Source organism: Pseudopodoces humilis, chromosome 4 (genome assembly GCF_049639895.1).
Source record: "Pseudopodoces humilis isolate 2021_Gansu_Grassland_sample_001 chromosome 4, ASM4963989v1, whole genome shotgun sequence".
Classification (NCBI taxonomy): Eukaryota; Metazoa; Chordata; class Aves; order Passeriformes; family Paridae; genus Pseudopodoces; species Pseudopodoces humilis.
The window spans coordinates 38,841,925-38,868,771 of NC_142203.1; the positions used below are offsets into that span (position 1 = coordinate 38,841,925).

General features: G+C 39.5%; 1 protein-coding gene across 4 annotated transcripts in view; it reads right to left on the bottom strand.

Annotated features, from left to right (window-relative positions):
• Nucleotides 1–1,635: 1,635 nt before the first annotated feature.
• The window catches only part of AOPEP (aminopeptidase O (putative)), a 187,735-nt gene continuing 162,523 nt past the window's right edge, over nt 1,636–26,847 (bottom strand). For all 4 annotated transcript variants that reach the window (XM_088054368.1, XM_014252315.2, XM_014252314.2 and 1 more), the window contains 4 exons: nt 25,489–25,605; nt 8,143–8,229; nt 5,351–5,495; nt 1,636–2,449 (listed from right to left, as the gene is read on the bottom strand). In XM_088054368.1, the coding sequence (XP_087910494.1) occupies nt 5,355–5,495; nt 8,143–8,229; nt 25,489–25,605 (345 nt within the window). In that variant the 3' untranslated portion in view covers nt 1,636–2,449; nt 5,351–5,354. The remainder of the gene's footprint in view (nt 2,450–5,350; nt 5,496–8,142; nt 8,230–25,488; nt 25,606–26,847) is intronic.

Below are 26,847 nucleotides of genomic sequence, written 5' to 3' on the forward strand. Positions count from 1 at the left end.
GATGTGTTAAACATGATCCAGCAGTGCCTTGGCAGCCAGGAGGGACAACCCTGTCCTGGGGGGCATCAAGGGAGGGGATTGTCCCTCTCTGCTCTGAGCTGGGGTGGCCTCACCTCCTGTGCTGGGGGTTTTGCTATAAAAGGAGCAACTGAGGGCTTTTGGTCTGTTCAGCCTGGAGGAGACTGAGGACAGACCTCTGCAGTTACAGCTTCTCTGTGAGGGGAAGAGGAGGGGCAGGCTCTGATCTCTTCTTTGTGGTGACCAGGGACAGGACCCCTGGGAATGGCCTGAAATTGTACCAAGGGAGATTTAGACTGGATATCAGGAAAAAGGTTCTTCACCCAGAGGATGGCTGGGAACTGGAACAGGGTCCTCAGGATGGTGGTCACAACATCTGACAGTTCAAAAAGTGTTCAGACAATGCTCTCAAACACATGGTGTGACCCTTGGGGATGGTGTTTTACCAGGAGTTGTATTCAATGATTTTTATGTGTCCCTTCCAATTAATCTTATTCTGTGATTCTGTAAATAATTATATGGCTCACTTCCAGTGCTTTTACATGAAGGAATTTAAGGATTCAGAAGGAACTAAGGGTAATGTTTGTATCGTGTTAATGACCCTACTAAGTAATACATACATGAGTCTTCTATGCTCTCTGATGAGTTATGGTGACAGTAACTGTTCAATGCCACCTTCAGCTTTCTTCTTAATCTGGAGCCTCACTCGTTTTCACAATGCTTGGGTTAGTAACAAAAGGCCCTATAAACCCTGATGACGGGCCCTGCCTCTTGCCATTTTTTAGTTTTTTTGGTGTTTGTGTTTCATTTTCTGTTCATTTTCTCAGTTGCTACCATGCATGATGGGTCATGAAGTTGTGGTGAGGGGAAACGTTCAAGTTAATACTGCTGAAGCAGACTGTAAGAGCTGAAGCAAACAAAACAAACTACTGATGTGCTCAATATTAAAAAAAAGGGGCAAGTTCTGAAAGAAGGAAAATTCAGTGATATTTTAAAATGCATTTAATATCTTACTTGTCCTATAGTTTTAATAGTACTTTGATAGTACTGAAGAAGCTTACGATGTATTTAATTTCTGCATATTTTGTACAAGAGTCTTATCCAGCTCTACATTTTTCCATACACAATGGAAAAGGTAGAAAGCAAGCTGGTTTCCTTTGCTGGCCTTTGCAGAAAAAAACCTGTGAAGTGAAGCGTAACTGTTCTGAATGGGATCCTGTAATAACTACGTCTGTGAGTGTCACTACATTAGAAGTCATTGTGGTGTCTCAGCGCCTTCCTGGACAATTCCCTAACTCTTCCTACATTTGAAAGAATTTGCTGAGTGTCCCTTAATTCAGGTTTTGACACTGTATGCCTGCAAAGGGAGAGGTCAGAAAATGTGACGTGAAAGGGAACTGTACTCTTTGTACTGAAGACACTTTTGAGGCAGGCTTTTACTACAGATTCTGAGCCTAAGAACTTTAAGAAAGAATACCCCATTTATTTTTTTCTCATTAACATCCCTTAAGTAATGAGTTCAGGTGCTTTTCTCCTGCTACAAAAGCATAAATTGAGTAATTCCTCTTCCCAAGTTTTTAAATTAATGTTGAACCACTGTGCAATGGAAACACTATATGTACTTGAAAAAAGATAATTTATTTTTACAAGAGGATTTGCTATAAAACAGTAGAGTACAAGGAAATAAGTTCACAGATTTTTGTGGTTTAAATTCTTACTTCCTGAAAGGAACAATTACGGTGTCTTCTAAAAATGTAAAGATTCATTGATCAGGAAAGAAGACATACACTTGACATACCACTGCAAAAGAAACATCACAAGGGTATGAAAGACACTTTAAGAAAATGGGAGGCCTGACATTTCTGGCAAAATTTAACCTAAACATGACAGAGAGAGCATGATGATCTTTGTTTCTTCTTCAGTTCCATCCCAGCACCAGGATGATGGCAGGTAACTCTCCACAGTTTATTTCTGCTCCTATCTAATCTTATGAGTCCCATCCCAGCCCCTGTTGATTTTATATTGAGGTTTTTAAAATACGACATAAAAGTTACAAACAAAATTTTAAGTACACAATACAGTTTCATCCTTTTTCAGAATGCCCACATTAATAAAGCTGTTCAACTCAAGAATCTTTGGCATCTGCAAAACAGAATGATTGTATTACCGAAGTACAAGGATAAATCCCAAAATTTTTATAGAAAATAATTACTTAAAGCCAGACTAACACGTGTGTGTTTGTGTAGTTTGTTTTGTGTGCATGTGTTCTCAGTTACAATGAACCACTAGAAATACAGAAAGGTAAATATTTTTGTCAGCTGATTGTTTTAGCAGTCACATAATCCTTCCTTTGATGTCCTGGGTCAATGAAATCCTAGTACCATCAGGGTTTAGTAGAAGATCTATTAAAAAGAGTTGTCTGTGATCTTTCCTGCAACGGAAACAGCAGTAAAGTAATAAAGTTATTACTCCGTCACAATGCAGGGATATCTGTGCATTCTTGATTGCCTCCCCAAACCGAGTTATTTTTTAGATTACCAGTAGAGTGTAACTGTAGCTACAGAGTTAACAATGATTTCTTTAGCTTCCTAGAGCTACCACAACAAGGTCTGGAGAAGACAAGGAGTATCCATGGTGGAAGCACTAAGTCTCTTGTTTATTAGCAGGTTACTCTGAAAATAATGTTGGAGGCAAGTTACCAGAGCAATACTGTGTGATGTGCTACATATCCACATACCTTCTCATCTTTAGCCAACAGTCCTCTTAAACAGTACTGAGGTAGCTTTTCCACCTTAGGCCATTTAGTGTCTAACATCAGGATATCATAATATGTACTGATTCATTTTTAGAGAGAAAACAGCAACAACATTTCTCAAATGCTCTTAGGAAACGTACATCTTTTTTTTTTTTTGCTCTAGGGCTCGACTCCTGTTCCTGCTGAACTGAGCCAGTGTGTAAAATCAGAACTGATATCAGCTCAGTAGGCACCGGAGGACGGGTCCATCAACAGCCTGGAACAACAGCAGCAGCCATAAGTTGTTTCCGACTGGAGCTGCCACCATTTCCTGCAAACGACACACAGTGCTAAGCTAAAACTGCAGAGAGATCATGACAGCATCCATTAAAGAGAAGACTATAAAACAAAGGCTTTATTGACAATTTCAGTTAAAGTCACAAACATTTCCTCTGACCTTCAGGATAGCATGGTAACCAAATTACTGTAAGCAATGGCTTATATTTGCAATCAGACTGAGAACTTAAGAAGTAGTGTTTATTCTTAACTAAAACTAAAAGTCTTTGGTCCTTCCTAGGCTGCCTCTGCCTCTTATTCTTCATACACTGAACCTTGGACAAATGCACTCATCGCAAATCTGCCTGTTCAGCAGGAAGGGATCTCAGTCAGCAAATGCTCTCTGCCCTGCAGAGAGTCTCCTCTCCCTTCTCTTCAGGTGCAGAACTTAGCCACTGTGAACAAAGAGGAAAACAATCACTGTTCACCAATCAGCTAAGCTCTGCACCTCGCCAGAGAGATCTCAGTCTCAGCAGAGATAGCTTTCGGAGGAGGTTCTTCCATGATGCTCTGCTGCTCTCCTCTGTTTTTGGTAGGTTTGGGGGTTTGTTTCTTTTTTTTTTTTCTTTTTTTTTTTTTCTTTTTGTTTGGGGGTGAGGGTTGGTGTGTTTTTTGTTTGTTTGTTTGATAGATGGAGAGGATTCCACGCTGTGCACACATCAGACCGTTAATGGTGAGTTTCATGCTAGCAGCTGTGGTCATGGCTGTGTGGTAATCCCTGGCAATGTGATTTTAATCTTAAGTCACAAATCATCATGCCAGGAACCCAAACAGCCATAACATTAAAAGAAAGCTGTGCAGTCACACAGAATATTGTGCTCAGTATCTTTAGATTTTATGTTACAGCTCACCATACACTTCCACTCTGTCTGTAAAGTCAAAGGGGTAATTCTAGGCTACTGCTAACACCTGCATACCATGTAAATTTCTTGTGCTAAATACTTACCATTGGAAACTTTGATTTAGAAATTTTGATTTTATTGTTTCTGGCCTTCAGACAATCAAAGACAGATTAAGAATTGCAGAACATAAATCAAATTCCTGCAAATCCTTGATAATTGAGGATACACAAGAGAGTCTTTCTAGCCCTAACTATTTAAAAGGTGTCTCTCCTACCCCACAACTGATACCCGGCCACTCTACAGTCTGATCTACCTTTCCCAAAAAAGTTTTCTTGGCAGGCACAGTTCTTGTCTATACAGAAGAACAACATGGCTTTTCATAATCAAACTTGCTTTCATAGTATCTGTCATTGGATGTATTTCCTAAAAACACAGCAAAAAACACTACAAAATCAAGTGGAACTCACAAATACTGCTAGAACATGAGAAAATGACGATTTTTGCTTGGTAGCAATTAGGTGACAATGTTTCTGCTAAATTAGAAGGTTGAATTTTGATACCACAAATCAGCTGTAAAGTTTTGTTAACAACCAAGGCAATCAGTCTGTCGAATGACTGATACGATTAACCAAAAATCTGAGGTATGCTGTACTGGAAGAAACTTTCATACAAATCTTTTTGGGTTATATGTTAAAGATATATGTGCAGACACTGTAAGGCTACCTCCAACTGTTCAAAGAGAGAACTGAAAAATGTCTTTGCAAATTTATAGCCTGCGTCACTCTTTATTCCATAAATACTTTTTGCAATTCTTGTTCTTCTCTGGCGATTCCTCTTCCTGTAACTTCAAACAAGCTAGCTTCTTTGTTTTAAGGCTACTTTTCTTACCTCATAATCAATCTTCAATACCCTTAACACAAAAACATCTGAATTATCAGCTTGTTCTCACATGATTCATATTTGCTTCCAGCCCAGTTTCATATTTCCACTGTGGGATCAGGCTCTTTTCAAAGACTGTGCTGCCTGTCAAGTACACATGCAGCTCTATTAAACAGAAATGCTCCCTGCACAATTGAAATTTTTGTAAGCAGAGTTAAGAATACAGAATGGGAAACAACTGTACGCAGAGCCTGGCCTTCTTTGGCCATTTGGACTTACAGTTGCCTTTTGTACAGTCCATTACAACAAAGCCATTCTCCACGTTCTCCAGTTTTGCCTACATGTATGTAACTCACTGCTCCTGCAGCTGGGCTTAAGAAAAAGAAACAAAAAAGCCAACAAGATATGTAACAAGAGTTATTTCTCAGCCTAAGTAGTCACAAGCTGTATGGTAGGCCAAAGTTTACCACATTCAGTGAGATCTGCATATTCTTTCTCTATGAAGCAAATTCAGGGTGCTGGGATTAAAATGAAAAATCACCTTTTCAGAATAACATCTCTGCCACCACTTTGGCTGAGGATGCATCCATATGTTCTTGTGCTGCAGCAAAGCATTTCCGTGCAAGTTCTTGTTGTTTTGCATCTTCATTCACCATTAATTCACCGTAGAGATACACACCCATGGCCTGAAAGAGGAATATAATACACAGGCATCCTACCACCAGTAATATCTAGTTAGCTGGTTTTTTGCCACTGACCTCCCAGTACTCATTTAAACTAAATATGAAACAAAATAGACAATGCAAAATACAGAAAATACCATTTACTCTCTAATGCCTATTCTCCCCCCTAAAAAAAATCTTAGCTTTTTCTGTGTCTCTTTAGCCTAAGGGTGGTTGTCTATATGCTGTGTTGACTATGTAAAAACAAACTATTAATGTATGAGTTCTGTGTTATGGCATGACAAGAAAATCATTCCTCACTCCACTTTCCTTGCCACTTTTCAAGTTGAATACTGTTTTCTTTTACCCACTACCTGATTTTTTTCCAAATGCCCCTTAAGAAAAAAGCTTCTCCTTCCTTCAACAGGATACACATTTTCTTTCCAATTGTCATGTTTACTCACATATCCATGAACAAAGACTGAAGTACTCCACTCCAAAATTCCCATTTGGCAATTCTGTAACTGGACATCAGCTGTATATGGTCATGTTTGTGTTTGACTCCCATTATATCAGAGATACAGCTTAACATGCATAAATTCTGTTTGGGTACAAAGGCAGACTTTCCTAACTATTTAGTCTGGACATAGCAGCTACAAAAAAAGGCAATGGGGCTCCTGTAGGGAGATCTGGGCCCCTTTGACCACTGCCAACAAAGCTCTGGCCAACTTAACAGGAAACATATTGAAGATCATCTTTTTTTTCTGATGATACATTTTTTCCAGCTCATTACAGGAATTCAGTAAATGTTAAAACTGCACTTACGAAAATAGGATTACACATGTGACAAAATATTAGCATCTTAGCATGCTTAGCATGACTTTTCCAGTTATTGTTTGGACACTTGCAGGAATGGAAAAATTTAGATAGCATTGAGAAAATACATTTTTTAATGCTATTCTTTGCACTTTCTAGCATTGGCTGATGGCCTTAAAAAACCCGTCAGAAGAGAAGTTCTCTTCTCCAGAAGAGAAATTTAAAGTTTAACAATGACTGAAATAAAAGGAGAAAGTCTCAGAGTGGCAGAAACTCCTTGCCAATTCCCTAAGCATGCTCTGACACCAAGAGAACCAAAGCCTCAGATTTCCAAGGTTTGCAGCTGTACCAAGGTCTGACAGCCACACAAATGGCCTTGGAGTTCCAGTTGCTCTCAATGAGAATTTTTTAAATGGTGAGATTTCCTTACTATAGGAACTACCTTCTCTACCCAGCATTTATAATTCTCCCCTAGGCCTAAACATTAACATGCAGTTAACACACTGTTGTTTTGTAGAACTTTGAAGGATTTAAATAGCTCATTTGCATTTTTTCCCAGACTTTTAAAAAAGCCATGTTACATGATCAGTACAGACATGCAACTGCTCTAATTTAAGTAGTAATCACACCAGAAGCTGTTTGTACCATTAACTGTATGCACTGCTGAAGTAAATGAAATGAAGATTACATTAAAAAGTTGCAAAAATTATTTCCCTACACTGCAGAAAGTGTCTTTATTTGGCATAATAGCTATTCCAAACATAATGCAATTCTGTATGGTTTTATCAACTCAAGGGTTCTTCGAATCCCCAGGTTCTGCTGGTGGTTATCTCCATACTTTCACAGAATACAAATATGCTCAATATATGTAACTCCTTATAAAATTATGTTCTTTTATGTCCTTTTTGTTTGTTTGTTTTAATACAGAACTTGCCAAGAGCTCCGGGGCCTGTTTATTGGCTGAGATATAAATAGGAGGTATACTTCTGAGCTAGAAGAAGGCATGACAAACTGCAATAATTCAATTGTGCTATGTTGCCTGGAAACACAAAACCCTCATTGGCTGTAAATAGCTTTGTTCATTGCCAGCATAAAAGGTAAAAACATTAATATCTTGCCTAGATTTTGATGTATCGTCACCATTTTACATTTTTTAAACCTATATTTAAATATTTAAGAATCATCCTAGGCAGGGAATATCTTGATTTTACAGAGTTTATAGCGAATAAAGATAAATAAAAGTTAAATAGAAAATAACAAGGCAGAGGTACAATTAGAATTCTAAATTCACAACGGCCGAAATAAAAGGCCATGTTAAGGGAATCATGTATGTCCAGCCTTTTAAGGCCTTCACAACCCAGAAAATACAGGGTAGCATGTCCCTAACCATGGGGAGGCTAGCATTCCCTGGATGTACACTGTTGTGCTCTAGTACTTATGGCCGTCATCTTCAAAACTGAGGTTACCTCAGCACCGACTGCTTTGCACCTACCTCATACCTGCACTGGCATTCACAGCCACACTTACCTTCCTCATCCTGCATAAGAAACCTGCTGAGAAGTATATTCCTAGCATCACTCCTACCTCTGGCTTGGATAAAATACAAGGAGAGAAGGAATTCTATTCTATTTCACCACTTGATAAAAGATTAGCATGTTTAGGTGGAGTTGAATACTCCTACCCTAGGTGGCTTCCTTAAATTGCTATGTTTAGGGGACCACAGAAGAACAAAATGAATACATAGCCAAGTTTTTGACAAACTGCAGCAAGAAAATATACCAATTTATTTTTTTTAATTTCAGCATAAGGGTGTTGAAAAGTTGATTGTTTTCAATGCTAGTTAAATGTAACTTACCTGATCTTCTCTGAGGAATCTCTCAATGTCTCCATACCCAGGCTCATATTTGTGTTTGATGACAAGTTCACACCATCGGTGACGAACCTTTAGGAAGAAAAATAATACTAGGTAAAACAAACAAACAAACAAACATTTTTATATATTTTATCTGTTTGGGTGCTGATAATATATCCATACCAGTTTGGCTTTTTCATCTTTGTTGGGTTTGTATTTTTTGGCAAGTTGCAGCCTGGCAGGTCAGTCAACTGGACAGAGGAGCCAAAGCTCTGTGCACCTCAGCCTGGGCTTTGGAAACCCAGGGTACCAAAAAACAAATTCCTGATTCTGTGCTAGAAATTAACCCAGATCAAAGCACACAGCATCTTCACTGCCACTGTTTCCAGTCTTGACTTTCCTTCTTTTAAGTTAGGCTAGAGGTTATTTCTTTCTTATTGTCAAAAGCGGGGTGTGGGGGGAATGGCAGGAAACAGAAATTACCACTGCAGTGGTCTGGAGAAGCCACAGAAAATAACTGATAATATCCCCTATGTAACCCCTTGTTTATCATACAAGTCATAAAAAGGCTTAAATGTAATTTTGTACCAATATTAAATCCATGCCAAAAAGTTAGATATCAACCCATGAAGGAGGGAACTTTCACTTAAATGAATCAGTTCTGCTACTAACAGATTTTAAGCACATTGTTAAGCATTTAAAATTCATCTGCATTTAAAAAGATGTGGTTCTGTTCTACCAATACACTTGGATAAAAAGTTACTGACACACCGTAACAAAGTTTTCTAGCAAATTGCAAGTGAAAAAATGGTCTACTTAAGTAGTGCGAACATGAATTACATGTTTTGTCTTTGCATTTTTGACTTTGTTCTTAGCCATTCTTGTGGCGTAAGCATAATCTTACCCTCCAGCAAGGCTTGCCTGATTGCAGGCAGTGATCAGCCTAACATTTTATATTCCATTAGCCATTCAGCACAGATAGTAAAGGAAACCAGTTAAGTGGAATAACTCCCAGTGCTTCTGTTTCAGCCTTTTCTCTCACCATCTTTCAAAAGACAGGGCACCTAATAGAAATCACCTTTCATAGTAAGAGTGAAATGTTAACATTTTTAATAGTTTTCAAAACTGAGTCCAAATTGTACTTATATGAAGTAGCCAAATATGAACCTTTTTCTGAATGACAGATGTAGTGGTAACATTGAGAACTGAAGACAGAAAGGGAAGATGGGGAAAAAGACACTGTTGCTTTTGGAAATAAGGTTTTGAAAATAATTTTCATCCCTGCCAACTTTATAGATCCGGAAAAAAATTTACAGAATTATGTTACATTAGATGTTAATCCTATTAGCATAATAACAAGTGATAAATGACCACAGGTCCTGTGTACTTGATACCTCTTTTCAGCTGACCCCTTATACAATATAGTTTGAACACACCTGATGAAAATAAAAAGCTGTGAGGTTTTGGGACTGGGTGAGTTTTGCACTTGCTGCATTTAAGATACTGAATAGCAACAGTGCTGTGCATGATAGGGAATAATTGCTGTTTCTTACAGCTTCTTGCTGACAAAATAGCAGCTGTTAGGATTCCTGCTAGTGGAACCAGAGCTAAATTTACAAAATAAATAGCTTTCCAAGATTCAACTCACTTTGCTGCATATGCCCATATTCATAATGTAAACCTTCAAAACCCTACCCAGCTGCTGCTTCTCCCAGGAGACAACTAAATGTTTCTCCAGTAAATCTTCCCAGGCAATCCAGCTTTGTTACAGGGTGTTTCTCATAGCACCAAGCAGCTCCTTGCCTGGGTCAAACTACCCAGACTCAAAACTCAACCATACACCTTTCCTATCTGTAAGATGAGTTAACCAAACAATATAAACACATTTAAAAGACTGTAGATACACTGTACTCTGCACATTCTTCCTATAACATAGAACATTCTTCTTATAACAAACAAACAACAAAAAATCCAAACAGAATTCCTAATGTATTCTGGTATTAACAAGGAGAAACATGAGGAGGAGATAGGGTCTGTGGCCCCCTCCTGTGATCACTGCTCTTCTACATCTCATGATCCAGCACTTACAGCACTTACCCAGGAGGTAAGCAATCAAGTGCAGCTTCTGTGGTCGCTCATGACCTCAACCTGTGCCTTCAGTGAGAATATTTCAACAGCAGACTATAAAGTATTCTGGGATGGGGCTCTCTTCATACCTCCTGGTGGAGGCTTTTCTTTCCCCTGCAGTTATTAAAGCATTTCTGGATCTAAAGGTGGAGTCACAAGATATAAGGGCCCCCATTTCTGAGTACTCTTGATAACAAGTAGGGACCTGGCTTAAAGAGCACAGAAGCCAGTTGGCTCCCAGGACAGTTTTCTAGGTCCAACCATTGTAGCTGCATGGAGAGCAGAAAAAAATTCTCTCTGTGAAGGCGTTGGTGTGGTCTTCTTCACATGCTAACACCATGTATGAGTGACAGTGCATCATGGCTGGATCATCTGAATTCCAATGGCTCTGGAAAACACAGAACTAAGCTGTGCCTGTTCCTTCCTCCATATGGTTTCTGTCCTTGGCAACCAACATCTATTCAAATAGTTAAAAAGAAAAATATTTGTTGAGTGAGATCTGAGACAGCACACACTTTTCTTTCTCTATTTTGCTTTTTTCCTTTTCTTTCCCAGGGTGAGTACAAATCCCAGCACATTCCCAGACCTGAAACGCTGGCACTTTGCCAGCTGGGGCAGGAGCAGCATGCCTCTTATCCTCAGATTACACATTTGCCTCCTGTCTGCCCCAAATCCATGGCAGACCAAACTGCAGGAAAATCAATGGCTGCTGAAGGACCTTGTGAAACCATCAGCTCAGCCAGTCCTTCTGGCTCCCTGTGACTTGTACAAGACCCCAGAAAGCAAAGCACAGAAATCAAGGCTGGCTCTGAGTGCAAGAAGGGCAGGGGGGTCCTTGCACAATGTGGACTGAAATGTATTGGTTACATTCCGACCCTCTGCACCATATGGTGTAGACAGCCGTGTTGCCCAAACTGCAGCTAGAACAGTTTCTCAAACACATGCACTACAAAGAAGTGATTTTTCGATGATGCTCCATATCCCTAAGGCTGATTCCACAAACATAAGAATTTAAGTCACATTAGAGTAGGGCGCAAAAAAAAAAAAAAAAATCAGTTCCCAGCATCTCATCCAGTGCTTAGAGAGGCAAGAGCAAAATGGGCCCCAATGCTTCACAGCCTAATGAATGAGTCATGTGAACAGGCACTTTCAATAAAACTGTCTCAAAAGGAAATTTCAAAACCAAGCAGCTTGTGGTACTACTGGGCTAACCATACCACATCCTGTGTATGCTCTTCTTGGCTTTTCTTTTCCTCCCAGGAGCAAATACTCAGCGACAAAAATAAGAATTCATTAGTCCTCTTGCAGTTTTCTCTCTGCATGTTTCCCTGTGCTTTTTCTACAGTTCAGAGATTCACAGCATATGTCGTTTTGGCCGGTTACACCGTAAACAATATAAACTAAACCTGAAAAGTAATTCACAGCAATCCATCCTGTTATTGCTGGCAGAAAGCACATAGGACTTTGCTGGATCTGAAGCAACACCTTTAACTGCTCACCCACCCACCCACCCACACTCTTACTGGTTTGGCAGCTGCGAGGACCCACATGCTGAAGTTGGAACTGAAATTTATTTTCTCAGCCTGCAATACCAGGGTTAAGAGCTGTCCTCCCAAGTCCAGGACTGATGGCCAAGGACGGGGAGAAGTGGGGCAGAGGAGCAATGGAGGCCTGCTGACACCTCAGGTTCCTTGTGGATGGATTCTCATTGCTCGGCAATTGTTTTTTCCTCCCACCCTGCTTTTGGAGGTGTTGGGGCTGTCTCCTGTGCCAGCTTTTTAAGCTGAATGAAGTTTGTCACTGTGTTTTGCAACACAATACTCATATGAATAGTACATTTCTGAGGCACAGTCCAGTAACATGAAGACAGAGACACTCAAATGTCTCAGGTACAAAATTCAATTTTCTTAAGTATCAACAACATTGAGATCTAAGTATTGGCATGTACCTACAAGGAACATTGTGAAGGGATGCTACTGTCAGACAGCAGGGTCCCAAATATAGGACAAAATATACGAGCAGAAGCTTTTACTAATTCCAGGAGTCTGATAGTATCTTTTAATTTCATTTTTTAAAAAAATAAACAGTATTGCACAATATTGTTTGTAACTCAAAAGTTACCTGCATTTTGACAGCTCATTGGAAGATACCACGACCAAAATTTTTGTTTGGTCTGTTTTCAAACAATGCAAGCTGCTGCATGAGATTATTTGAGGGGGGGAAATTTACATAAAATATTCTAATGACACAGCTCTAAGGCAGTCCCTTTGTTTTAGCAACCTGGGCCAAGACCTTTTGGGAAACGGTGCTTGAAGCTGACAGACTAAAGCCAGGTAAGGTACCAAATACACAGCTTGGCTTTCAAAAGAAAAGCTCCCAGTGACATATATACCTGAGAAAACGATATTTTTAAAGATATTCTGAACATGTCTTAAATTAAAGAGATATTAATTGTTTCTGGCCCACATGATCAACTCTTTTGACTAATCCATGTTATTCTTCCCTGCCCCACACAATCATAGAATCCCAGAATAAAATGTGTTGAAAGGGACTCTAAAGATGATGTAGTTTCAACCCTCCTGCCATGGCAGGGATACCTTCCACTAGATCAAGTTGCTCAAAGCCCCATGCAATCTTGGATGTGGCAACTTCCAGAAATGGGGCATCCACAATTTCTCTGGGCAACCTGTTCCAGCGTCTATCCACTTTTGGATTAAATAATTTTTTCCTAATATCTAATCTAGGGCTACTCTCAGTTTCAAACCATTCCCCCTTGTCCTGTCACTCTATGCTCTTGCAAATAGCCACTCTCCATCTTTCTTACAGGCTCACTTCAGGTACAGATGATTGCTATTAGGTCACTCCTTCTCTTCACCGGGCTAAACAAACCAATTATTTGGCCTTTCCACACAGTAATCACAGAATCTCACAGAATCACAGCTGAGTTGGAAGGAGTCCTTAAGGATAATTGAATCCAATTCTCAGAGCTGCATACAAGCAAAAAAATAAATATTTTACTACTGAGGTCTACCCATAAGATTTAGAAAACAAGTAATTTAAACCATGCCTTTATTAAACGGAGAAAAAAGTTAGACTTTACTAAACTTTTGGTCTGCAGAATGGGAATCTAGCTTCAGGGAAGATGAGTACATTTTGCTAATAGCTGGATCCAATTTAAAAGGCGCCATAAGACAACAAATCTAAATCACTGAACAAAAACAACATACTTAAAGATCTTAGAAAACGGGATCATTTGAAATAGAGTAGGAGCTATTGTCGAAAAAAATGGAACTTTTATTAAAGGTACGAGGTATCTGTGATCTTTACAAAATACAGGTTCAGATTCTATTGGAAAAATTGTTTGAACAACTTGACTCTTAAATGTTAATTAAAGAGTCTCAGAAGTCAGACTCCAGTCTAATTCAGAGAGGAAAAAACAGAGATTTTTTTTCAAATAACCAAGCTATACTACAACAGATAAATTTTAATTAACAATAAGGAAGCATTCCAGAGCACCAGAATGCTTTTCTGTTTCATCTGAAAGCATTTATCACTAGTCTCTTCCTATCTACAGATAAATTAGATGCAAATATTAGATAATTTTCCTATTTAATTAAGAAAAAAAAATGTTGCTGGGCAATATTTGATCTAAAAAACAGGTTTTACAGTTGTTTGGCATAGAAAAATTACAGTTTAATTTTACACTTCATTTAATGACTTTCGTCCCCCCCCATCTTATCTGTAACAGTTTTTCTTTAATACACCAATGACTTTTCATTCTATATAGTCTGAATTTCATGTGGGCACTCCTATCTTTTATGCCACAGTAAAAACGTACTTTAGAAAGTGAATTTGATTTCATTGAAACTTGCCCAAGTGAGGGATGCTGAAGCAGCTCATCAGGAGCAATGAAGCAGCTTTTTGTGTTACAACTGTGTTGACAGACTATCAGTTTGGCAATCTGAAAGACTGTACTCAATAGCCAAAAAACTACTGGATGCAAATAGAATGGATTCATTCTTTTTACAAGGATTCTGTAGTTGTGATTATTGTGTTTGCCAAGTGTTTGTCAGGAGACTGAGTAAAGGAGCTGTCTATCAGCTTAAATTAGCTTTATTTTAGATCAAAAACTGGACTTTTCATAGCCTAAGTTTTCTCTCAGGTCTTGTAGCGCTTGCTCTGACAGCACTGTAGAGCCCAAAGAAACCAGAGGGTGGCTGGACACACCACCACAGCAGCAGCAATCTTTAAGGCAGTCTTTCTTCCTGAGACCCTCACGACATCAAGGTTCAGTTAATGTCGTTTCTCACAGTGCAATGCTCTGTTACAGTATAAACCCCTCAATTTTCCAGAGTTACGGACAAAATGATGATAATATTTCAAATTTAAAAAATGGCTTTTGATAGCCATACTCAGGCTGTATTTTACTTTGAGTAGTGGAATGAACTGCCGTTCAGTAGCTGGACCTGAGGCAGATTGAGCTCATGAAGCTCCACCGTGCTCTGTATTCGACATCACCGATTGTGTAAGCAGCTGTATAAGACACGTTGTAAAGACAGATTGTACAGGCAATTCCCGCCACATTGGACCACCTCTTTTCCAGCTGTGCAGCACAGTATGAGTAGCTCAGCCCACTGACACCCCAACAAAAACAAAAAGCATGGTCATTCAGGAAACTCTAAGGCAGTAATGGGCTGGCAGATCAAAACTTTGTCAGGAGCTAATTGTCATTACGAGGAGGACTATGAAGAGGTCTAAAATAATTTAAAACCTGGAATATGAACTGGTCATTAAAAAGTAAGTCACTTAAAAGCTAATTTTAGCATATAATTTAGCATTTTAGAATATCAGACATTAGATTTTGGTAATATTGGTAGCAATATTCTACTTTCTCAATTAATTCTACTCCTTCTGATTTATATTTCTGCAGAGATCAAGCAATTGCACACTATGAAGGATGCTGGTAAGAAAGACATGCAAGCCCCATACCTCCCTCCTTCTTTCACTCAATAGCACTGATGAAGAGCTGTGGGTAGAGCTCATGCAGCAACTACTGTATTTAGTATAAGAAGCACAATCAATATTTGAAAGGCAAATTCTGTTGCTCGGTCATTGGCAGACTGTGGGATAGTTGGCAGCATTTGAACCTGTACCTGTGCTAGTGTGCCCATGGGCCAGGCAGCAATACTTCCACACTTGTGCAAGCCTCAAGCAGCAACAGGTGCCTGCTTGAACCTTCTCACATTTATAAATGTGATTTAGTGACATATATTTTCTTTCTGTCCTTTCTCCTCCCCTCCAAACACATGCTCCTGTTTTAGCATTCACTCAGTTCTACAGAACACAATGTTAAAAGTTTACACAGTACCATAGCCTTGCTAAAGAGCAACCTCATCAGCTTACACAGGCTGTAAACATGACTCCACTTCCACCTGCAAATAAAACATGTATCTCTCCCACAGCCAGCACAGAGGATCTTTTCTACAGGACCAAACAGAAGCCAGGAATCACAAAACATGCTGCTTCAGAAAGCCCAGGCAGAGCAGCAGGCAACCTTGCTGCTCTCCGTGATCAGAAAGGCATAGCAACCAAAGGATAGCACTTCAGGACAGGATTCACTCTTGGCGAGACAGCAAATGCTGAGGACTTGTTTGGAGAAGACAAATGCCCTTTTTTCGTCCACTTCAGGCTTACAGAAGAGAGCTACAAACCAGACACACTTCTCCCTATGTGGGCCCCATCTGTGATCAATGACAGCTGTGTTGGTAGGAAAAAAATTTTCCAAAAGAAGTCAGAAAAGGCAAGAGACTAAGAAGCCATGTCTAATCCTTTTTCAAAGGTGGCACTGACTGTGTCTCTCTTTTGATGTCAAAGCTGTCACTGTGAATAAGAGGCTTGGTTGGGATGCTGAATTCTGTAATCTCAATGCTCTTCAGCCTCCTTCTCCTTACCCTGTCTAACAGGAGATGGATACAAAACAGGATGGTCTCCAGCTTTACAGTAGACCAACAAAGTGATAATAGGGAAATGACCCAGAGAACTGTTAGACAACAAAAAGGCCACCAGCACAAAAGCAGTGTGACAGCTTCAACAGCACTGTCTGGGAGACCACACTGTCATGGTGCCTGAAGGCTTTTCTCTCCACGTGTACATTTGCACTGCCACTGTCCCCATACTGGGGAGACCAGCTCCTATATCATAGTGCATGTAAGGTAAGAAAACACAGCATGTGAACAAAATTTCAAAAACAAAGGCTTTAAAAAATAAATCTTCATTTAAAACACAGATACACCACTTATACTGGAACCAAATGCTTTCCCTTTGCCTGCATTTTCAGTATTGCCTGCTCAGCATGCTGGAGCACCAGTGCCATTCACAGCTTGCAGCAAGATGAAGATGGCAGAAAAGATGTCAGCATCCACCTTTACAACAATTTCACTGGACAAGTGTGCTGAGCTTTGCTTTGGCGCTGCCAGCTCTCAGGAGCAAGGCTGCCTTCTGGCTGGTGACAGAAGCAATGCTTGTGCCACCTTGTCTGCTCTCAATTCTCACTCCTTCCTTCCCCAGCAGGGTACTCCTGTGAGTGTGACTGCATGTGTGAAGACACAGTGTGAGGGTGAGTATGGAGAGGGTGCTGGGGGACCAGGAGATCCTGCACCTCAGAGGGAGGAGAAGGAAGACCAGGTCCCAACCAACATCAGAGAGGTACTGCAGGGACAAGCCTCCTGCCTTCAGCAAGGTAAGCTTGGCTTTGGCATATGTACATATCCAAACACACACTTTTGCCAATCTGGCCTTGAACACGGCCACGGAAGGGGCATCCACAGCTTCTCTGGGTGACCTGTGCCAGTGTCTCACCACCCTCACAAGAAAGAATTTCTTCCTAACAGCTAATCTAAACCTGCCCTCTTTCAGTTTGAAGCTGTCATCCCTTGTCCTACCCCAACAGTATCTCTGGAATCTGCAGAAATTTATTTTATATCACCATAGCAGGCAATTCAAACACTTCCCATTACCACTGTCTCTTCTGGCTGTCTCCAGATAGAGTCTGCTTATAATTTTTACCCATATAGTGTCTGCATATGTTTTTCAACACAGGTTATTTATTATATGCACATAAAAGCACGCTGGGCTTATAAATTCAGGCATTATTGTGGAAAAAAGCACATAAACATATACATCTGATGCAGAAATGCAACTCTGAAGAGTCTGAGATCAAGCACACCAACAGTCTGTTACCAATTATTGTTAAATTATATCTCCTGTTCAGCAAAAGGAAAGGCTGCTGTAAGTATCAAGGCAACAGTAAGCTATCCCCTTTGCCTATGCCCCTCTCTCCATCTCTCTGCTTATATCTTATCTATCTTGTAACTAGAGGCAAAAAACCCTTTTATCTTTGGTCTCCCACACTGATTGTGGTCAAAACATTTGTTATTATCAGCCAAGATTACTGTCATAGACAGAATCTGGAACTCCATATGAAAATAAGACTCAAATTCTAAGCAATGAACAATATGGCTGTCTTTTTTTCCATAACTTAGATCACAGCCAGCCTACTCAGCCCATGCTCACATCCTTCTAATTTCACATTCCTTAAAACCTGGCTTCCAACTTTCAAACTAATTAAATACAAGATTTTTACTCCAAAGACCTTTTGCATCACTCTCATACACACTCTCCCTTCTTCAATGCCCAGCAAACATTCTTAGGTGAAAAATACATTGATGTTATAAACTCAGAAATGTGCTCATTCCTGTAATGAGAACATTTAGATTTTTCTCCATGTTTGATATTTTTCAGTCACCTTCTCTACCTCTTTTATTCCATGCTGCTGTAATACAGTGACGGTTGTTGCTTAGGACAAGGCTTACACCATGTGGAACACAACAAAATCCCTCTTCAGGATACTGCAACTCCGAGTGGCACAACTGTTGAAAGTAGGACAGCAGACTTTACCCACATGTTATTAAGTCAGTGACCCAGTGGTGGAATCATATCTGTGTTTAAGAAATGACATCAGAACCTGCACCTTTGAATTGTTCTGCTTCTTGAAGCATTTAGACTTCACAGGACACAGTATATTTTTTTCCAAATCTGTGGTCCTATTAGGAATACTCTGCATCTGCCATCAGACTTTAACCAGAAGTGAGAAGCATTTTATGAGCTATTTGGATAAAGTCTCAAAGTAAGTTTATTTTAAATAAAAATACTTTCAGATTGTTTTTCAGAATTGAAAACCAAAACAAGACAACCAAAAAACCTCCCAAAAAAAGCAGACCTCAGAGGAACATCCCTATGGCTGATAGCTAGGGAATTTTGTTTGTATTTTAAAAACTACCCCCTCCTTGTCATGGCATCTATGCCAGTGCTATCATATATATGCAAACAGAGTAACCTTTTAAATTTCTTGACAAAGGCAGATGGTTTATATTACAGCACTGGGTTTGTATTGGCTGACACAGAAATACTGAGTAAAATTTTATATAAAGCAATTGCATTCAATTCAGCAAACCTTTAGGACTGACTTCAGAAGCCCAGAGGACCCTACCATTTCATTCTCATTGCTGGACAATAGGACACGAAATTATCTCCAATCCCTTCCTCCACAGATTTTTTGGATAAGCAGTAAAGAAATGCCAAACCAACCCAGATGCATTTTTGGTTCCCTCTTACCATCAGCTTCCCTGCTTTCCAAGTCTCGCTAAATTTTTAGGCTGCCAGACAGAGGAAATTAAGTCCAGAACTGGCTAGAAAAATCAGGGATGATAAGTGAAGAGCACCAGTAATGGCAGCAGTCAGGGCACAAAAACTTCTGCTCATGCCACCCAGCAGCCACTGAGATCACTTGGAACAAGCGTATTGCTGTTGGCTCCTGGAGGGGTGTGGGACCAGGAGTGCTGACTGGTTCAAAGCTATTTCCAGTGCTCCATAAATCTCGTGCTCTGATCATGCCCTTCAGCTAATGCTGACAGAGGGATTTTCTGTTCTTCTCAAGTGGCTGGAAAAGCCCCCTACTTCACATGTAGAAACAAAACAAACCCAAAGTATAGCTACTCAAGATTATCCTTCAGCCAGTCTTACAAATTTTTCTCAACACATCCACTCAGTCACACTGGGCACATGAGCCAGGGTGAGTCTCATGGGATGACTCTCATGGCTGTCACTGGAAGTTTTCCCCTCATCTTGTTCCAATTTTCTCAGCTTTACACTGAATTTTGGACCTCATCTTTGGGAAGCAAGTGCCACCTTCCTAGAAGCTACCCTTTTCTAAGCTCCTTTCATTGGGAAAAAAATTCAGCTCCTGCAAATGCATGCTTTTGAAAAATTAACCAATATCAATACCAACCAAAGAGACTGCAAATTGCATTTAGATGCAACATGAACAAGAACATGAAACAGAGTGAAGGCCCAAAATTTTTCAAGATCACAGAGGACATTTTGCAAGCGGCTACGGCTTCAGTCAAGACATTTATCAGCAGTGAGGACAGTCTACAATATACCCTGAAATTAGTTCTTTTTCTAGTGAAAACAGGAAAGGCATTCTATGACAGATATCCAATGCTAGGATTTGCACAGGGAAGTCAGAGAAGTAGAGCAAGGAAAAGAGATAGTATTTCTATAAGGATGTGTGTCAAAAGCACCTGACTGATAATAGTAAAGAGATTTCACTTTGTGAAAACACATATTTCTTCTTTCTTTTCCATTTTATGAAGGTACTGCCTCAGTAATGGTTGAGTGTTCAAAACTCAGATATGATTTATTCCAGAAACAAATTTACCATGCAGGCCAATTCATCTACAGAGCCTTTTCTAGGTTCCTTATTATTCTTTTCTAGATTCCTTATATCAAGTTCCTCCTGATGTGCTAATTGCAATTCAATTGCAAATAAAAAAATATTCAGTGTAACCATACCTATGGTATGCTCTAACTGAAACATTCAGAAAGGAAAAGGCAGGTGAAATTTATTTTGCGCTCCTGGTAAATTTTCACAGCAGATTTGTAAGTCCTGCAAAACATACTGTATTATCCAAAATCCTGACTTGAACTGAAACTGAATAATAAACTGTATATTTAAATATTAAATAAATATAGAAACTATTTTTCCTTTTGCAGAAAAATCCCAAATTCACTAGAAAGCAAAGCCCTGTAATCAGCTCAAGCTGTCACCCTTTTTATCTACTGATTTGGTGTTTCATACCAAGAATGACATCATTTAAGGAAAAGAACCATGGCTCTCCCTCTGAGCTTGCAGTGCCACTGTCTGAAATATGCCTACCTGTTGCTACGCAGTATAGTCAAGAAGGACGGACAAGCCTGTGGAGGTATCTGCAACACATTACTAATTGTGTTGTACTCAGAAGCTGGAGACTGCTTCTGAGTCCCTGCCCCAAGGGAGGCCTGGCCCAGTGGCTGTGCTGAAAGGAAAGCTCTCCAAGTGCCTTCTGCAAGTGTGCAGTGACCTTCCCCAAGCAGTTCCCTTTTCTCACACAGTTTTATGGTGTTGTCCACAGAGCTCCGTTCCATAAGTGTGACTTCAAACAATGCCCATCCACAATCAGCAGGACAGCTGAATTATGCAACCTGAGAATGTGCTCAGCTCAACACAGTCACCATCAGATGGGAAATGACAAGAACTCATTTGTACTTCCATGTCTGCCAGCTTTTCAAAGGCTAGGAAAGACCAATGAATCAAAGTTATTTTGTCCTAACACAATTCTCACCACTTCTAGGATGCCAAGCACCTTCAGTGGTTTGTATTAGCATGACTGCATTTCTGTCAGTGAAATAAGATGCCACCATTTTATAGCCTTGGTCTCACAGGCAGACCTCATGCACAATGAAGTACTTGTGTGAGAATGGCTTTATGCCACCCACATGACTGATGATATTATGATCTTAACTCATTTTACTCACATTTACTGCAGAAAGAGTTCTAGTTTCTCTTCTCTCTCCAAAATATGCCACATTTGATCCCAAATACAGGGAAAGCATTATGTAAGTGAAGAGCATTTCAGTCAACTTGCTGAGACAAGGATAACCAACAAAGCAACTTTCCATATGCTGTTCAGGCAAGATAAAAGAGATACCTACAGCAGGAAAGGAAGGAAGGCTAACTCTACAGTAAAAAATCTGGGGAAATACACCATAAATATTTCTCATTCATCCACATCCTGTAGTTTTTATCACCACTTCTTACATAATTCAGCAACAAGTAAAACCCTCTTGCAGAATATTGTCAGGTCTTAAGGAGGACTGAAAGTGTCATACCCACTGTTCTTCTCTGACGGCTGTGATCTTCCTGTCACATTTTTCACTACTCTGCAGGCCACTCAGACACTCTGTGACCTTGTGTGCCCACAAATTACAGGCCTCTGACCAAGTGAAGAACAGAAATAAGGGGAGTAATGTGAGAGCTCCTCTAGCTAAGAGATTCATTGAGTGTTAGCTCAGATCTCACAGTGTTGTCTTTTGTAAATGACTGACTCTACTTTATTTATATGAAAGTTCTCAATGAGATAAGATTGCACTGTCATATCAGAAAGGACATCATCAAGGTTAGACAGATTTAAAAAAATACTAGCCACCCAAAACTCTCCATGTAGACCAACTCTCCACATTCTACCAGACACTAGATATTGAATAAATGAAACAGCTGCACAGAACAGCCACCTTGGAAAGAAAAAAACCAAAACCAACCCCAGACCCGCTTTAAATTTCATTATCCTACTGTGCTGTCTGATGGCAACTGTGGATGCTGCTTTATAACATATCCCATTTCTCCCCAGCCAGCTGAACTTCCAGCTGGACTGTGTCATGTTCAAAATGCAGCCAGCTTCTATAATGCTCCTCTTGGATGCAAGATGTGGTATGTCATGGAGATGTAGCCTGCGTATGAGTTATTTTGTTATGTAGTGGGAAGCAGCACACCAAGATAGGGGAACAGGAAGATAAAATTGAGGACACAATCATTCTTCCATGGAATTGCTTTCCACTTGTCTGATACCACTTGTCTGAGCCAAGGCACAGAGAGAAGAATTGAAAAATGGCTTTAAAAGTTGAAACCTTCATTGCTTTCAAAACAAAGATCTCTTAGATATTCTTAATTCAAATAGCTCAGACCAATTAATTTAATCTTTTGAAAACAAACTTGTAGTTCTGTGTTTTCTCAGATGTTCCAAGGTTTGAGGAAAAAATGGAAAATTAAATAATTATTTGTTACAGAAGTGGACTGCAGAAAGTGGAAAGGAGTCACAAATTCTGCAATTTGGCAGATGCCCTACAAGCCTCTCTTGGCATCCAAGACTAGGCGCAGACCAGTCTGAAATGTGATTAAGCCATCTGCAGTTCTGGCTCTTGCGGCTCAGAAGTTATACATTATGGATCACAAATATGTTACTTAACCTATGATTTATTCTTTGTTTGTTAAAAGAAGCACTCAAATCAGTGTCTGTCTTAGAAGGGAGATAAACAATGAGCCTGAGTATCTGCATTGGAACCTAAATTGAGAGAGGATGGGAACTACACTAAGTAGCTGAGGAGATCTCTTCAACAGAGATCAACCTTTATATTCCAGGCCAAGGCTTCCTCTGACCTTTCTCCTCTCCCGACTGATACAAAGGAATCAAAACAAGACAGATAACTTGCTGCAAACCCTCCACTCCTTTCCGAAGAATCTGTGTCCACAGGTTGTTAAGTCTGGATGTGAACATGGTAACAAATGGTCAGGAGTACCAAACAGTGCTGTTGGCAGCTTCCACTGGCTGGGGACAGATCCGCACTTTGCTGTGGGCAGATGCAGACACCACCAAGTATGCAATGCTTTACTAAAAGAAGCGTGGTCAATTTTAAAGTCAACATAAAGATGCTTCAGTGATATAGACAGAAAAGCTTTAAGAAATATGAACAAGGACTTTCCATGCTATACTTGTGCAGGACAGAAGGACTCCCAGTAATAATCTTCAAAATAATTATGTACAGACTTTAAGACCAAACTTTGTGAAAATATGAAAAAAACACAGTCTTTTGTGTACTCTTTTCCACTATTGGCACTGTCATTGCTTATCCCTACTGGAAGATGATTGTGAATTTAAACATTACTTTTCAAAAACAAGACAAGTTTATTTCTTAACTTTCTGCTGCTGGATGAAACACAGCTGATAACCTCATTTCCAAAAATCCTGGAATAAACCCTCTGACACTGACAGTTTTCTTCCTTTTATTGGCCTGCCTGCAAGTTTTTTATGTTTTTATTTTTAAAAATTAATTTCTGATGTTTAGTTACTGAGAACATTTGAACTCCAGTAGCACAACAGGATCACTATAAGTGATTTGTGTCTTCACAAATTAAATCTAGATAAGAACAGGCTCAGACTGCAATTCTTTGTCCTGGGGTTACAAGAACAAAAATCCCCTGTGCACATACATGAGAATGAGGCACAAATAGTCTGTTCTACATGTAGGTGAGGCCATGGAAGCTAGTTCCCTATAAAGAACTGTAGGTGTCTGGGATCTGATGACTGGTAAAATGCTAATAGTAATGTTATCTTAGTCATACTTCTAAGTGAGTTGTCTTGCTAAACCCTTGGTTTTACCTTGTAAAATAAAATGGAGATTACATTCATTTTATAGAGGTCCTAATCTTGTGGGTTTGTGGAATTTTTTCTCAAGAAGAATTCTGACAGACTGTGTACTTTTCAAGTACTGCAAGGAAAAAAGAAAGCATGCAAGTGAAAAAGGAAAAACCTGAGAAACTGAAGCTTGTGGCCTGGCGCTTACAATTCACAGGCATGAAACAGCAACAACAACATAGCTATTGCTTTGATCTATCTCCCTGTTAATTCCTCTTCCCATAATAGAACCACTGACATTTCACTGGTATTCAGATGTGATTAAAATATATTCTAATGCCTATAAATAGAAATGTTGGTTCAAGTACTAATTAAAAACAAATCTGGCATTTGGAAAACTGGATCAACAAGAAGTGAAAAGGTGCAGTAAATAGCAGCAATTGAAATGTTCTTTTTTGGTTGTTTTTTGTGTTTTTTTTCTGAGAAAAAGATAGAAAAAGAACAACTGTTCTATCAGTCTTCATGTTAAGATCTGGAATTCCAAGTCTTCCCAAGCATCCACACAGCAACTACAGCATAAGAGAGAAAGATTTTGCTCTCTCCTTCAGTTCTAGTAACTGCCACAAAGTTCCAACTATAACAAGGTAAGTCAGGCACACTTTCTGCAACCTTCTGCAAGGTAGTTTTTAAATAAACAGGAGCCAAATATTAAGTTCACCATATTCCTTCATTGCACAGTAGCTTGATTGTATGCTATGTCATAATTAACCCTTGCTTTATACATATATATATATTCATACATATATACACATGCAGATACATGCACACACACACACACATATCTATCTGTACACATCCTTTATTTTCATCACTGATTGCAATTTCTTACCTCCCCTCTTGAATACTACGTACTTGAAGGAAAGGCTTGTTGCAAGGGTGCTTGCAGCCACTACTTCTGCTGCCTTAATTGTCATAACCCTCACAGCTCGACAAGACCATGGGACGTAAGAGTCCTCACTGCACGTGGTAATAAAGATTTACTGGTTGGCCTCCCAAACATATAAAGCACTCTGGAGCAGGGATGCTACCCTTTACAATATCATATAAAACAGTGTTTTCCTCAGGGGCTATTAATGTCACTAGGGCTTACTAGAGGCAACTATAAAAAACATTAAATTAAGGCCCCAAACCAGAAAACACCACAGTCTCTCTGGAAAGCTAACTTTCCTAAATCTTGAGTGAGACTTTGGAGCATGCAATGAGGAACAATACAAGCTGACAATGGGGAAGAGTAATTTTAGACTATAACAGACAAGGTTACATTTGGAGACAATATCACAATGAAAACAAACTGGGTTCCACTACACAGAAAAACGTAGTGAAAAATTGAACACCTGAACAAATATGCTCCCTAAGGTACAAAATAGTTTGGACATCTGGGCTGTGCTGTGATTTACTACCACAGCACGCAAAACACACCTGAACTTACACAAAATACACAGAAATACTGAGTCGTTACAGCCCATGAAGGTGCAACAATACTGGAGTTAAGATCATCAAATTTCAGATTCAGACATAGAAAAAAAGAACTGCAATGAGCCTGGCTCCTAGTGGAACAGTCATTCCTAGTCAACAGCACAGTGGCATGACTTACCTCAGCATCTTGCTCCCGGAGCTGGTATGTTCTCTCCAAGCACTGCAATATTCTAGGACACAATGTCTTCTCCTCCAAGAGGGACTCCAGAAGTAAGACCAGCTGGTCAGGGAGAAGCTATAAGAAAAATAAATGCCATGTGTGAATGAACATATGTACTGGGTGAGCAATGTAAATGGAAACAAACCAAAGAGGACAAGACTGATAACCTGCGTAGTTTCAGCATGCACTTAAAATACAACTTGGACCTCTAGCTGGTTTCTGAAAAAATGTCAGGGTTTATGTGTCTGTGTTCTGAAAGACTGTGCTGGAGCACAATTAGGACTCATTTTCCATGGTTTCCATTGCTATGGTTAGGTCAGATCTAAAACATGCTTATATTATTGAAATATAATCATGGCTTAATAAATAAGATTTTTATGGAGTATATAAAATAAGTAATTTTATTTTGTTTGGGTTTGGAAGAAATAAAAAGAGAATAATTTACAGCGCACTATTTGAGGAATCAGCAAGACATTAATATATAATTTTTTAGAGTGACATTTTTATCTGATATACAAGCATTTGCATAGTATGTTTACAGTGAACAAAGAAACACAACATAAAGAAGCAACCCACCAAACAATTGTTCTAAAACACATTTTGAGGCATATTTTAATGCAATGAGTCACAAACCAGCCATTCTTTCATGGGAAATATGCATGAATGTTGTATTTCTGGCACACACAGTATAGCATCTATACATGGATATATAATCAGTAGATAGTTGCTTGACTCCAGAATCTATCATTTTGACTAGAACCTAATGTAACCTAAAAGAAAAAAAACAGCACAGGAACTCTGTTGTAGCCAGTGCTTAAGTGCTCTGTTTAATAGGCTTGTTGGATGAACAAATAAATAATTCAAACAGAGCTCAGAGAGAAATTGCAGCAGCTGCCAGGAAACATCTACTGGAAATTCAGACTCTAAGGTGATCAGTCAGAAGTTCGTTATATGCCCCAAAACTTTCCCCACTATTCATCATTGCACCAGGGGAGGAAAGGGGAAGGGAAAAGAATATCAGTAAAGCTTTTGCATACAAAAAGAAACCAACCCTGCTCACTTTGAATGTTCTTGAGAGAGATTAAAGAAAAAAGACATCCTGTTACTTTGACAGTACTTCCAGCTTTCATCACATTTGGTCATTTTCTGTTCCCACCTCACCGCTTGCCCAAGCCCACTTTGCTGCATCAATGCACTAAGCAGGGATGAAATGAAGTCAGCTATAGGAAATTCCTCTTCCAACAACACATCCCACAGCCAAGGCTGCTTATGTGGACTGAACAAGACTGCATCCTTGATCTCTGATAGCAAGTCCAT